Genomic DNA, 15,834 nt, shown 5'->3' on the forward strand with positions numbered 1-15,834 from the left:
GACATTCTGGAGAAACCCTTCTCTTGCTGTCTTGCACGGTCTCCTTTCTTCAGTTGCAATATTAAATCACATTATGATACAACTGACAGAGAGTTGGTCTGGGAACTATATATACTTAGTCCTTCCGGTTGTCCCACTGTATTATCTTGTGATATTTGTTTTACCAAGAGTGTAGCAGGAATCATAATGGGTCCTTACTTTCTTGGAGCGTCACAGAAAATTAATCAATACTAAAAAAATTGCTGAGAAATTATAGAGAATTTTTGATTACATTCCTAATTTTAGTTATTTATTTCCATCCATCCTTTGAATTGTTCATGATGGTTTAATGATCATTTTACTAGTAGAAATGTCTTGTGCAAGTGTTATCGTTAAACCATTAAACACATCTAAAGATATTTCTACAAGTGTATCGGTAGTATTACTATGAAGTTCAGGTAAATCACTTACACATAATATTCTGAAACTTTCACCTTTCAGGTAGTTTGGCCTGTGCTTGCAGGTGAATTGGCTTGTTTTGGTAAGTTTCAGCAGAAATAGTTCAGGCACTTTGGATTAAATGGAGAGTGAAAGAGAGAAATAAATGCTTTTTGTATTACTAAAAAAAGAAACTGTCAACCCATAACATCATTAACTTAATTTGAAGGACTGTAGACAGAATGTCTAGGGATAGAGAGTTGCAGTTTGGTATGAAATCAAACTGTCTGTGAAGTGTCTTTTTAACAATGGAAATTAGTTTTGACTTGAGTGCAATCTATCTCATTAAAAGTCAAGTGCCATGAACATGCGTGTTCCCTTGTGGTTTTTTATAGATGTATGTGTAAGGTATACAGCTACATGGGCATAGGTGACTTAATCATGTAGTAAGTAGTGAACAACCAGTGAATGCTTCCCTAATATTTTGCAACTTGTTAGGATAAGACTAAAGTAGAGGCATGGGTAAAAGTAGATTATCTCTGTTTTCTTACATAGACAGGTATTTCCAGAAAATTTGAGATTTTCCTTTCAATTTCTGTTTTCAGTTTTTCGTATCTGTAGAGTGTACAGATCCATCTATCAGTCCTTGTTCACTTAATTTAAAATAAACTGTTAATACTTTCAAAAAAGAAAATAATGTGTTACTAGAAGATGATGACAAATTGGAGAAAATCTCACTTTGAGAAAGCTTAGCAACTAGAACCAAAAAGTCTTTTCCTTTTGTGGAAGCTATAGGCAAATATCAAATAGAAAATTTAGAAATGGCTGCTTTTCAAAATAAATGCCAAGCTAATGAATGTCAACTATACTGACATTCGTCAGGATATCAAAAATATGGTGAAGAACCAGTTCTGTCTGGGATATGAAGAACTACTGTTTTTTTGTGGTTTTTTTTTTTTCATTTGGTGGTTGTTTTCTGTTTTTTGTTTTTTGTTTTTTTTTTTAAACTAGTAACAGACTAATATCCCACTCTTTCTCTGGCAGAAAAAAAGATAATTTTTGCGCTTTATTTAAGAACACCTCTTGATGATTTGTCTATGTAAAGAAGCGTGTAATCTTGGGCCTTTACAATATCATTTAACAAGGTGATCCTTTCTGATCCTGCTTTAACTTGCACACATAAAATGTTTGAAAGTGGAAACAAAAGTCAGAGGCAGCCTTTGCAAATGACCTCAAATGATAGTGTCTATAGAGTGGTCAAGAATAGGAAAAGGAAAGCAAGAACAATCATAGAGGTCTTTGTTAAGGCTCTAGGGTGGGACAGCTTTCTGCTCTTTACTACAGTATTTAAGAACTGAATGAGAAAAAAATTTCCATGTGCCTCTGTGTTGCTGTTTTCAAAAATTAGTTTGCATCCCTTTCTCCATCCAGTCTTCCTGGCACCTGAGAATGTTTGTCAGCTTTTAATTTTGCTTTAGCTATTTTTACATGAAATAAATTCTTCTTCTAACTTTGATCTCGTATGACTTTTAAAATATATAATCTGAATGTATATTCCATTAGCTTTTAGATATCATGAAGAGCACCAAAAAGGCAGGAAACTGTCCATCATGGAGTGATCAAATAGATATAATTCAATGGAATCTGAACCTTAAGTGAGTATAAATTGTTTCTACTGTTTCAGCATATTTTATGTATTTATACATTATTCCTTTATGCCCAACCCTTCTTTTTATTATTAATAATCATATCTCATTGCTATCATTGCTAGTTGTGACCATCCATGTTTATTTGCACATACTTGGAGACAGTAGGAGCAAAGACTGCATTAATATTTTAATGACCAAGCACAAGAAGTCAGTCCTTGTGATTTTTTTTTTTTTTTTTTTTTGTCTGATTGTATGCCTAATGATCTGTTTAGTTCAACCTTCCTCTGTGAGAGTGGAGCCTGTAGAGCTTAGAGCTGCCTGCAATGGGGAATCTGAGGGAGGTCTTTTTTTCTTTTTGCCATGATCATTTAAAGCCTTATGCAATTTCATAACATCTTTCCAGATTAATGTTTGTGATTTTGCTTCCCTGTAAGTGTTGCCAGAGTAGAGATACGGTATGTATAGCAAGTCAGCACTTCTGTCTGAGAACAGGGAAAGAAAGCGCATAAAATGTGCTGGATGAGTTCTTATCCAAGTAACTGTCTCCTAGTCATGCAGATACTGCCTTTTCTTCCCTTTCCATGGAAGATTGAACGTCTAATCGTTAGCGTGGACATTCAGCTTGATTTTAAATCCAGTTTTATGTGGTGATAATGGAGAGCTTAGTATCTCCACAAGACCATATATATTTTGTTGAGTTGGGCCCTTAGAAAATTACGTAAGACCTGTGAATTCTCAATATTGAATTGCTTCTGTCCTCCATTTAAAGTCATTAAATCTTATAAATTATTTTAAAATGTATTACTGAAATCTTGAAGTAAAATCAGAATTTATCGTGTCAAGATTTAAGCTGACATTTTTCTCTAAGCCATTCTTTTTATCCTGCTGTATTTTAAGCTTATTACACTGAAAAAACTGTGTTTTCATGTTTTAATCTTCTTGCTTTTTTCTTATGAGGGTTGTCTTGTTGCTGTAGTTAGAATCCCCTTGGGGGATCTATGCAACCTGTTTAATCTTAAAACAATTTGAGTTTTATAAATATTTTAAAATATTATTATTGGTAGAAGTACATTTGCCTGTTGCCAGACTTGCTGAATTTAACAAAAATTCCATGTGCGGTCTTCCATGATAGGGCACAGACCAAGAAAATCACAATGACATATAAGCAATTAACCATTTTCAAGACTTTTTTTAATGTTAATTGATTTGCACTTAGGACAGATAAAACAGACTAAATGTTGTATATATAAAAACCAATACTTAATATACTTATTTGTTTAACAGGCCTTTGGAAAACCTATGATCTCTCCTCTCAGATGGATAGCAATTGGGTTTATAATTTTTTGTTAATTGTAGTCTTATGTCAAAACCATTTAGCTATGCATGAAATGCTGCTAGCAAAAAGTTGCACTGAAGAAAACAAATGCAACCATAGTTGTCTGCTTTAACACTTCCTTCTTTGAAGTGTTAATATAATCATCACAAGTCATTACATCCCATTTCATCTAGTACAGCCGAAGTTTTCAAAACTTGAATGATAAATATAATTTTTGAAGCAACCCGGAATTCCTTAAGGCTAAAGTAATTCCATCACTAAAGTTTAGGAAGGGGGAAAAGTTTAAAAAGCTTTCTGAGTTTATTCTCAAAGTTTGCATAATTTTAAAAAATATTTTAAAATATGCATCTTTAAAAATAGGTTTGTTAACTTGTCAAATACATTATTTCAGAAAATTGTTCTTGATTCCTAAGAACTAAATGTGGGACAGCATCTTTGACCTTTCATTGCAGAAAGATATATTCAAAGCTTGCTGGATTTTATGGAGGAGTTCTTCTAAAAGTATAAAATGTTGTTATGAGAGGGTTTTTAAATTGCTGTTATTATTCTTTTAAATTCCATTTCCCTTCTGTCTTCACCACTGAAGCTTCCTTAGCATTTACACCTCCTTTTGCAGTTAGTTGAAACTTTTTGCAGCTGGAATCACTTTCCTTGTTCATGAAATAGCTCAAAGATTTGCTGGGACATAGCCTTTTAGTTTTCTTCTCCTTTGCTTTCCTTAAATACTGTATTGGGTTTAAAGTTCAGAATATATGGGTATGCCAGATGTGTCTCTGAAAGTGATGTTTGGTGAAAGACCTTTGATCTGAAAGGCTGTGTACTAAATGCTTCATTTAAATATCATTATGACACTAACAAGCATGGACATGCAATAATTAAATAAATAAAAATCTGTCGTCTTGGCTTAGTGAACCTAAAGATGCTAAACAATACAAACCAGAACAAGATGCAGCTCTTGTTTGAAGAGTTTGCTGTCTGGACAAGCAAAATTAAAGCTTTTGGACAAAGATTAACAAGAAGACAATTCTTTTATTTAAAAAATATTTATTTAATTCATGTTGTTTTTCTGTACAAATATCCTGTACTTGCTGCCAGAAGTGGAAGCAAGCTACTGTGTATCCTGTAAAACTTACCCATTGATAAAGTATTAAATAAAAAATGTTTTATTTTATGGCTGATTATTTATCTAGGTTAAAACTGGGAAAAAGTCATGTGTGCAGTTTATGACCAAAGTCTAAAATGTACAAATATGATCTTGAAAGTTTATATTATTTTGTTTTCTATCAATGCAAATTTTTTTGTTTTACTTTTCCTGATAATATAGTATGTTTCTGTTGAAATATGTAGACATGTGAATAGAGGTCTGTACAAGCTGTTTTGGCCTAGTATGGCTTTTTTTTCCTGTTTATTACTTGAAAATCAGCTGACTATTAACTAGTACAGCTTTTCATTAAGACCTCTGTGTGCTGAGGCAAAAGATCTTTCTTCTTGCCTGTAATTAATTTTTACATCACTATATGAGTTCAGTTGAATATTAGCCACATGCCCCTATACACATATCCAGGAATAGTTTTCAATTTTAAGTTACAAGATTTTATTGTGAGTATTCATCTTAGGTACAGAAAGTTGTAGAGGAGGGTTATTTGTTTCAATAAGGTATGTATGTTACATTAATGCATAATTAATAAAGCATGTATAGCATGCAGAATAAAGCAGAATACCATGTAATGCTGTGGTTGAGGAATAAACCCTGTCTTTATTTTAAGATAGATGAAATAATTCTAACATTCCTTTTAATTTCCAGATTTGGCAAAATACTCTTTTCTTACAAGCAAGGAGAGTTTGGGGTATTGGTTTTTTGCTTGTTTATAAGTATCTTTTGAATCCTTTTGAATCATAAGAGTTTGTGTATCTATCCTCTAGATATGGTGGCAGCGTAAGTCAAGTTGCTATGATAATATTGCCCTTGCTACCTTAACCCTTCTGAATTTTGGATAAATATACTCAATGGATTTTCATTTTCCTTTTGTGGTAAGAAATGAAGAAAACATGGTCTGGAGTATGGTGAAGATGTCTTTGGTCTTTGTTGAGGAAGGCGGAAATTAACTGTTGTGGCTGGGTTGGACTGGCAGACCTAGGCCAGGAGGGCAGCCTCATTCTCTGAAGTACTGTAATATCTATTAGCTCCAAGAGTTTCCTTTAGAAGAGAAGGTCTGAGGGTCAGTGTTGGTGCTTGAAACAGAGTCTGGCTGGTGATTCATGTATCATGCGAAATGGAGCTTCTTCCTGTTTCATCTGTCACGTAAAATAAACTTGTTTTTCTGATACTCAATTTAAAAAATCAGCAAGACTGATTATTACCATCTATATTGAAATTGTTCAGGCATTTTTCATTACAAGACTCTCTTTTCAGTTATAACTTTGTGACACTTTAATTATTTCAGCTGCAATTCTCCATGCCAAATGTTGCCTCCTGAAATGCTTTTCCTTAGGAAAATCTCAGTAAAAAACTAAGGCAGTTGTTTTTGCAAGTAGAACTGGAGGAGTGGGGTGAGAAATGTCAAATATAATTTTGATCATGTTATATTAACCCATTTAATATCTTTAAATTCTATAAGAGTTGCTGTTACCATCACTTAGAAAAAAGTCCCTTATTTATAAGGTTATGAATCTTGCGAATGACATTTTGCTTCAATGTATGTGCTGAACGTATCTTTATCTGGAATGCAATGTTTTTGTTGATACTTTCCTTGCAGTTTGCCTCTTCAGCAGTCAGAAAACTCTGTTCCAGTCAAAAAAAACTGGAAGCAAGATGATTGACTCATCTGTTCTCTTGGTTCTTTCCCTGCTAAGTGCCCAGGAGCAAGGTGGAGAATGTAAAAACCTGACTGAAGTGCAGAGGGATTTTGTTTGTTTAAATGCTGTACTTCTTGAAATATTCTGTTTCAAACAGACTGTTACTGTGTTAAGAGTGATTTCTTCGGGATATGTGTACAGATTGCCTTTGCTCTTTCTCTCCTTTAATGTCTGCTGGTTTACTACTTCCTCATAAAAGACTTTTCATAGTTATAATATCCATTGCAGAATTTTTTTTATTAGCAACCTCTTAAACAGTCAAATGGGAGAGTTTGTGATGGAAATCTCATTTGGTAACTTGTTGCAAATTAGTCACCTTTCTCAAACAGATTTTGAACAAATGCATCCTGTGGTGTGGTTGAACTCTGCCAACGCGGTTTCAGTAGTAATGAGGACATGTTGTGTCATCTTTTTTCTTTTTTTAACTTGCTGATGCAGTTGTGTCAGAAAAAACAACATAGTGCTTTGCTAAGTTGAAGTAGGCTACAGAAGGATGAGAACTTTCATGTCAGTCTCTTGGGAGGGAGAGGTCTCGTTGCTTTCTGTAACTAAAATTGCAAAAGGTGTATTAGCACAAATAAAATACTAACAGAAGAAAAATCCACTTGTACAAATTATTTTGTATTTCCAAATTACAGCAGGTTATATTCAGAAACTACTGTGGGTAGAAGAAACAAACATTACTTGCTATCAGAGTTTCCATTAGCATCTGCCTGTGCTTCCAGTGCAGTTCTTTTTCAGTTTGCTTAGTCATAATACTGTTTTTTTCTCCAAGAATCAACTCATACCCTAACTAAGCTCTTTAAAAGCAGAATTATTTGCTTCCTTGAATGCAGCTATTTCCTTCTTTGTACTCCAAATTCAAAACTAGACCAGACAGGAAATTATTTTCTTTTGAAAGTTATTTATGAAAGAAATGATACATTAGATTTCTTGCTCAACCTGCAGTATAATAATAAAATTCTTATCTGGATTTTTAAAAATAGAAATTTTAAGTATTACATGCTCTTTTCTTTCTTTTCCCTTCTCTTTTTCCTGCAAAAGACAGGAGTGTTTTTCAGGCTTTTTATTTATTTATTATTTATTTACTTTGTATCTGTATAATTTTTTTCTAGTGTTGAAAAATCCAATGGCGAAAACATAATTCAGTAGAATTCTATAATACTTTTAAGTTGGGAATATTTGGAACAACTAGAATGTAGGAACAGCCTGGAGAGCTTTTTTTTAATTTTGCACTTAGCTATATCAGAAAATGGGTTTGAGGAATTAGGGGAATAATCCTATAACATTTTACATATTTCATATCAGGTTTCTAGATATGCTACATGCTTCTTTTTTTTTGTTCTTTTTCCTTATTCCTGTGCTCTCTTCTGTAATAATGCATTAACAAGCAAAATTCAGTTCAAGTCTTTGGCCGTCTTAATATTTCTGTGAAATTGTAATGTTCTGTTTCAACTATAACCATCAGCAGAAAATAGTGTTTTAAGAGAGATTTCTGTTCTGTGATCTTCATTCCAGCATCATTTATCTAAAAGGTGATGTACATTTTAACAAATATCTGTATTATAAAGCCTATAAGTATCACACATTTCAAGGTGATAGTTCTCCATAATCTTGTCTATAGTTTCTTCTTTTGTTAATAAACAGTGATGAGTTGTTGCTCATAGAATGTGAAGAGAGTGATAAAAATAATTTTATTAACAAAATTGTGAAAACCCCAATATATTTTCATGGCTTAGAGGACATGGGCAAAGAGTTGGGATATTATTTGTGTGTTATTTTAAGAGATTTCAGTGAGATACTTAGTCTAATTGGACGACAGGTAAAACATTCTGTGAATGGATTAGGTGACAAAATTTAATAGCAAATCTAAAAGTGCATGTTATCTGGGGATTATATTTCCTTTTCATATGTGTTCCATTTATTCTCATCCATGTTATGGTGGTTGTAATAGAGACAGGGTTCTTTTGTCAGATCATTACCCTATATCCATTTCTTTGATTCCTGTTGTATATCCATTTCTTTGATTCCTGTTGTATATACCATTTCTGTTGCTACCAAGTGATTTACCAAAGCTGTCTTGTGGCCTCAGACAGCTTTGTGAGAAACCAGAAGCATTTGTTTGCAGTTCTTCACATATACTGCTTCTATGAGGAAGTAGTGGAGTGAAAATGAGACTTTATAGTAGTGGAGCTTAAACGTCCTGGTCGTATGTTGATACTGTACTTTGGAAATCAATAAGAAACCATGATTGTGGTTTGATTAGTGGATGATTAAGAAGATAGTTTACCTCTTTATGGATTAAGGTTTGTTGTTTCAAACGCTGTATAAACTGCCTGGTCCATCTGTACCATGCTAATGGCCATTTAAGTGTACCTTGGAAGATGTATTTGGCTCTAATGCATCAGGAGCGCCAGGTAACCTGGAGTTTCTATTAGTGTTCCAAGAGCACCATTAGTTCATCTAATTAGCTGTAGCTTGTTAACACAGAATCAAAAGATTCTGCCTAATATAATTTCCTACAGATCTGAAATGAAGTCTTATATTTGCATACCTTTTAATCGTAAGTAATGGAAAAGTTCTTTACAAAACGTTAAAATCTGTCCTTCCTGCCTACAGTCAAGGCTGATCTAGCAGGAGGGAGTTCTTCATGCTGGCTCTGCCTAAGCTAACACATGTTGCTACAGAAGCGTTGGTCTTTTAAAGCTATATTGGCTCATTTTTGTGACTGTTGGAAGAAAGATGGAGAATTATATTTGGCACAATATTTTGCTGGAAGTAGGTACAAAGATTGATATGAATACAGATATATTCTTTAAAATTAGTTTCTGTTTTGGGGATCTGGAATTTTTTCAATTTGCAGAAAGATGGGCATGCTAGGGGGGCACTTACAGGAAAATATCTTACATCATTGTTTAGATGGAATATTGGTTTGTCACTAGGTGTAGAAAACAGGGGTAATGATTTGACTGCTCAAAGTTTTGTATTTGAGAAGAGAGGTTTCAAGCACATATCTATATATTCAGAAATCTTTTATTAACTTCTGGCATTTGAAGATTGAAGGGGTGTTTTCTTTTCTTCACTCTGCTGCCCATTTTAACATCTCCTTCCCTCATTTTTCTGTCTTCTCCTCTGAGTTTCTATTTTCTGTCATTCTGCCTTTCAAACCCAAAAGCATATAGGAAAGGAGTCAGCATTAAAGTACGGATTTTAAGAAGGTTTGTTTTTTTTTTTTTTTTTTTTTAGTTTATAGCAGATAGTTCATTTTAAATAGGGAGTTGATTTTAAATATCAGGAGAAACATTTTTACAGGAAGCATAGTACTGGAAATCTTTTTTAGGATCATGTATCTCCTGTAAAGTGGAAGCTACTAACACAAGGGCATGTCAGAATTTTTATTGAAGGGAATACTATAGAGAACTAAGCTATTGTGTAAGCAACCATTATTAAGAAATGCACTGAACAGGAACAATCAGTTTCAAGGATATCATTGACATTATACACATCTCATTCTGAAGTCTTTGAAAATACAGGTTTCTACAGATACCCTTATGATATTTATTACCCGTTAAGGTGTCCTTTTAAAATTTTTCTGCTTTTACAATAGCAATTTTTTTTTTAATTCCCTGTTCCTTGGTTGAAAGGCTTATATAGCTTCTCCCCACCATGTGACTTTTGGAAGGGGATCACTAACAAGTTAGTGTAAATGGGTGGAACTAGTTGGAACTAGAACTACATGGTTGTAATAGGGAAAAACACCATTTACGTCTGGCATTTAACTTAAATTGTATTGGAGGTGACTTGGCTTAAATCATAGGGGCAAAAATCTGAATAAAGGGACTTTCTTGGTAAGAGTACAACTGAAAATATTTGTCAGGAATTGTCATGTTTTGTAGTGAAGAAGGTCACTGTTTTAAAAATATTTTTATCACTTCAGAAACTAAACTATTAGTGAAGTCAGTAATTTCCATATAATTCTAGTTTTGCGGTCTAGGTTTTCTTAAACAATTTTTGAGACCAGGTGGTGTGAGTAATATATGTATTTTATGTTTGTTTCCCAGCCTGACTAGTCAAATGTAATATAAATTTTAAGTATAAATGGTGAGCATTAGTTCTAAACCCCAAAGTATCATCATTGCTTTTTTCCATCTCCTGTGCACTAAAACGGTAATATGCTTATTTACAGCTATTTCAAATGAGACAATGATCTATGAAGGACCAGGAACAAGTATGGGGCAGTTTGAATTCTGAGAATGTGTTTGTTTCTAGTGAGGCGTCATCATATTATTCAGTCCATCCAGAAACTTTAAAAAACAATTTTAATTAACTTCACATGCCATGTGTAGCTTATCTTTTTGTTAAGTTATGTTAAGTTTGTTTAGATTTCGAGATGTTTAGATTTCTGTATCTTCAGATCACAAAGATAGTGTATTCAGAGAGCTGGATTTCAGATTACTTTGCTGCATGGACTCGGTCCTGTGTTGAATTAATTTGAACAGAAGGACGTAGTCAAAGACTGTGAAAGATCCAAGGCATTTTAACATGCTTTTCTGGTTATTTCCATTTTATTTATCTATTTGTTTGTATAGTTACTACGTTTTGCATTTATGCTTAAAAATTGTTTTTGGTATACAAAGCTCTGCATTGTGGATTAACTTAATGACTTTCAACCTTATGTTCTGTGTTATCCCATTATGTTTCATCTGAATTTGTTGGCAAGACTCTAATTTGCTTTAATACTTCCCTTGTGCCACTGCATGAGATCTGAATTTAATAAAGCAGTTCTCTGTCTGGCATAGACTCTGTTTCTTATTCCTTAACAACTCTTTGCTAGTGCAGTTCGGTACTTGTGAAGTTGAGAAGAGCATAACAGTATGCAGTATTGTTCGAACTATTACACAAATAATTAAATACTCTAATTTTGATTTTTTTGCACAAGCCAGTAAATACAATGTAGAAGTTATAGTTGGAAAGTTCTTGTTATGAAATTCTTTTAGTTATGTCTGAGGAGCTGTAACATTTTGTCTTCACAAAGAGAGAATCACTTTTTATCTTTCTAATGATAACATTTGTAAGTCAAATGATAGTTTGAAAGAACCTCAGAGAAACATGAGAGTTTCTTTAGCTAGGTTCTTCCCAGTTACCTATTCTTCCTAGTTTAACAGCTGTATGTTGCCAGTGGACCAAAACATGGGCTGTGCCATCCATTTCCCTGTCTAGGAACTCCCTTGAAATTCTGTTCCTCGGTAAAGTTCTTCTGTAAGTAAAAACTGACTCAGCATGCATTAGCCTGGACTGCTGAGTGTTCATTTATGGAAATGTCCACAAGTTAACTAGCTCATATTTGATGGAGCTTACCGCAGTAGATTACTTGAGGGGCAATTTGGTGCTATGGCTAAGCTGATGTACTGGCAAACTGCTACTGTAAGGGGTGTTCCCTGCTGCTTGGGTGAAGAGTTGAGTAGGTTCGAGACTGCTCCTGTGATGAAAAAATGTTCTTTGATGGTTGTTATTTCTGTATGCAGAACCACTCTCGGTTGCATCTGCCAGTGACACACCCTGTGGCTGCACGATCACTCAGTTCTACACTAGAAAAGCAGCAGGCACACACAGCTGGAGACAAGGAAGACTAGAAGTGAGGCTGCTCTTTGTCCGAGTTTGGAGTTTGAAATATGGACAATGAGTTAAAACAAGAATACAAGAAGAAACAGTATGGCATAATTTTCTCAGAAACTCTTATAGGTCTATGAAACAACAAGCCAGTCTTCAACAGAAGTACTGACTAAAGGTTTTGCACCTTTCGTACCCCTTCCCATACCTGCATGGGATTCTGAACCATGCCACATAACTATTGACTGCTGGTGAACAGAATTAAGAAGCTGATCTGGCTCTGATGGAAGATTGTTCTTACTGTTAGTCTCTCTCCTTAGGATCTCTCCTCTGTCTTCAAGGATTATGTGTGCATATTAAGAGTTTTGCTGGTATGAAGAGTGATACTACTCAAAGTAAATGGAAAGTTTGAAACTATTTAAAGAACATTATAAAGAGATGCAATGCTTCAACAAAATTTAGATCAGAATCACTGCAATAAATGACTACTTCCTGGTAGGATAGGATGTTTTGGGTAAATGCTGCTTGCTTCTTAGAGTTAGGATTTGCTAATTACTTACGATAAGTTGTTGGCATAATTTTATACCTGACTCCCTGCATAATAAAAACTGATACAATACTTATATATTGAAAAAATATGTAAAACTGAAGTGTGTGACATGGTAATGTGACAGCTTCCTTTTAATTATTGTTGCCTGAGGCTAAGTTTGACTATTTTGAAATGATGGAAAGTTCTGCTGTATTTATGATTTGAAAACTGAAATTCCTACATTTTTTGACAGAGGAGCCTTGGAGCAGGTGCCCTCCGGCTTTGCGTGCTGCTGGATTTGCTGCGCAGCTTTAGGTCTTTCCCTGATGCTTATGCATTTCCTAGTGACTGCAGATTTCTCCACTTCAATTGTGGTAGCAGAGTTCCTTTTGGATAAAAAGCCAATTTAGTGCTCAAAAGGGGTAAACCAACTTCTGTCATGATGTATCAAAAGAATGTAAATATATCCAATCTATAGCAATAAAATACAATGTGATGCAAAGAAAAGTAAATAACAAAGCTCAATAAACCTGCCTGTAGTAATACAATTACACTACTGCATGTTGAATCAAAATAGATTTATATAGTACCTATATGCTAGCCAAGTAAACGGAACCTTTTGTTTTTTTTTCTTCTTGCAAGTTTTCTTGATGTCTCAGCAGTTTCACAGATAAATACAAGAAGAAAATATTCAGCCTTTTTTAGATAAATAAATAAAGCAGTGAGAGCTAATTATGTTGTGATGGTGTTATGTTGCTGGTTGTGCTGACTGAGCAAAAAGGCAACATACGTGCTTGAATGGTTCTTTTGACTAAATGTTCAACAGCAAGTTAACTTTTAACAGAGAGAGGGCAATAGGTTCCAGCATTAAAAAGTAAATTCTGTTTGAAATGAGTGTTTTAGTGAACATCTTGTGACCTTATGGAACAGCATTGACTGAGAACCCTGGAGACAGAGGGATGATGTATGAGAGAAGGATTGTGACTCCAACTATAAGTATTAGCAATGTCATCCTTTTTGTGTCAGATTTTTCAAGGTAAAAGATTTGTATCAGTAAATACTGAGAGAAGATTGTGCTTCTGCAGGCTTGTTATTTGTCATCTTAAATTTGCCATAATCAAGTTTGACAGGCTTCTCTTTATTTTTTCCAGCAGACAATATTATTGTTGAAGATTAGTCAGATGCCTTCCGTCCATACCCTGCCTCACATGCTATGTCATGCAAGCTTTGAAACACTTAGCACATAATTTAAAGGAATGACTAACTTGGCAAGCATAATGGAAGGCACGCATACTATCCTTCAATTGCACAAACCCATTATGGAGCTTTGTTACATCAGCTTCTATCTTCCAGAGGGAAAAGTCAGAGGATTTACTTACAAGGGCTGCGTAACTCTGGATAGAACCAGTAAACGTTTCTGTAGCTGCTATCAAGTAAGGGAGAGGTTAGAGATGGAGCTGAGAGAACAGCCATATGAAAACTTTGGAGATATTATTTTCATGCAAACTACCACAAAAGACATTCTCATTGAACTGTACAAACTAACTGCTGAAAAGCAAAAACTGTTATCATCTAGTCTTTTGAGATCACATCATATTCTGGGCCTTAACACAGGGCATCAGGAGAGAAAGCAACAGGATGTTTCTGGAGTCCCGAAACTTAAAAGTGATGATTACTCCAGTTTTACACATCAGCAGTTCTTTCTGGATTCCGCAAATAGAGACAATTTGAATCACAAAAAAATGAGGAAATATAGAAGGAAAGAGAGCTTTGAGGAGTTCAGACACCGGAAAGGGGGAAAAAAGATGTATGAACAACATCTTTCTTTACTGAGTGCGCAAGACATGCAATTGGAAAATAAGAAGATGCTCCCCACAAGATTTCCTACCAGGAGTTTTCCCAGTTCCTTTTCTGCCTCCAGTTGGCTAACAGTAAAAGGTAAGGATTATTTACCTATAGACAATAGTATACGACCGGAAAGGTGGATAGAAGAGGGGTATTCTATTGAGAGCAACAAAGCTGTAAAACTGGATGCTGACTTACCAAGCTCTACCTCAAAAGACAACAATGACATGGTCGCAGTTGAACTAGTGGATAATGGAGAATGCATTCCTGAAGTTACAAAGGTCCAACAGAGTATCACTTTGGTAAAGTCATCTCAGGATAGTCTATCTAACAAACTTGAGACATTAAGTAAATCTGCAGCTGCTAAAAGCTTGAAAAGTAGCAAGTATACTGAGCCAGTATGCAAGGAGAAACCAGGAATCACAGTTGTTGCTGAAGTACAGGATTCAGAAGCTTGTATGAAAAAAGTTGCCAAACCCCCTGCAGAGCCTTTACATGATTTTCACAGAGATAAAGAAACCATTTCTCCTCTTCTCACAACAGTAGATAACGAGATTGTATCAAGAACTGATGTATACTCCATAGATGAAGCTGCTGGGAACTCTAAAAACACTGTGCTCCAGAAAAAGGAGCAAGACGGCTCTGGTTTGCAGTACAAAGCAGAGAGAGTGCACATTACTGATGAGTCATGCAACCCTGTGGGAGCAGTCAATAAAGCTCTTCTGAAAGTTATACGGAGCGACAGTTTAGATGAAGCTGCAGAATGGAAGAGACTGCAACAAATTACAAGAGTAGACAGAAACCTGCCAGGCTCAATATATGAGAAAAGAACCACGGTATCCCGGGGAAGCAGCAAGCATTTATTTTTGAATCTGCCTGTAAATGAAAGTCCTGATATTTCTCAGGCAAGTACTAATCTTAAACTGGAAGAGAAAAGGCTGCATTCACCCTCGTTAGTAGCAGTGAGTAATGTTTTTAGTAATTCATATCCGCTATCTAATACACACAAACAAATGTCACCTATTCCTTCTCCGTTATCTTCGAGACTGCCTAGCCCGCAGCTGCATCATCGGATTCTCCCGTTACCAGCACAGAACACCGAGGACAAATCTATGTTCAGTGACTATGGCAGTGAGAGACATGGTGCTATAAACCTCTCTTTCAGTGATTTGGAGCCACAGTTTTATCTGAAGTTTTCTGAACCTGGAGAATTGGGATTTGCCACCAGACAACCAGGCCTACGTCAGAATGCAACTGCAGGGCATTTTGAAAAGAACGCTGTACAGGAAAAATTAACCACTCAGACACAGCAGAATTTCTGTCCAGGTCAGTCCTATTTCATACATTTTTAAACTAACAGAATCGACCAACCGTGAAAGTATTGGAGTGGTTTTTTAATACTAGTGTTTAATAATAAGTAGTATATTTGCGATGAAAGCATTTTTCACTACTTAAGGATTGAGTGAAAAGTTGTTGAATTTTTTAAACAAAAGTTATAGCTATATAAGATACCCTTTCAGATGCATTTTTTATGTCAGCTTATATTCAATGCTGTTGTTACTGAATGACCTCTTAACCAAAGTTAATTAAAT

The 15,834-nt window shown here is 34.9% G+C and overlaps 1 protein-coding gene across 1 annotated transcript; it reads left to right on the plus strand.

The window, feature by feature from the left end:
* The first annotated feature begins 13,674 nt into the window (after window positions 1-13,674).
* LOC104084366 (formin-1-like) lies at window positions 13,675-15,594 on the plus strand. The gene has a single exon (XM_009588175.1). It carries the CDS (start codon window positions 13,675-13,677, stop codon window positions 15,592-15,594), a length of 1,920 nt encoding a protein of 639 aa, XP_009586470.1.
* Window positions 15,595-15,834: the final 240 nt, after the last annotated feature.

Source organism: Fulmarus glacialis, unplaced genomic scaffold (genome assembly GCF_000690835.1).
Source record: "Fulmarus glacialis isolate BGI_N327 unplaced genomic scaffold, ASM69083v1 scaffold2692, whole genome shotgun sequence".
NCBI lineage: Eukaryota > Metazoa > Chordata > Aves > Procellariiformes > Procellariidae > Fulmarus > Fulmarus glacialis.

What these genes read in the sequence shown, in the direction of transcription:
- LOC104084366 (XM_009588175.1), top strand. Translation starts at nt 13,675, where the DNA reads ATGGAAGGCACGCATACTATCCTTCAATTGCACAAACCCATTATGGAG.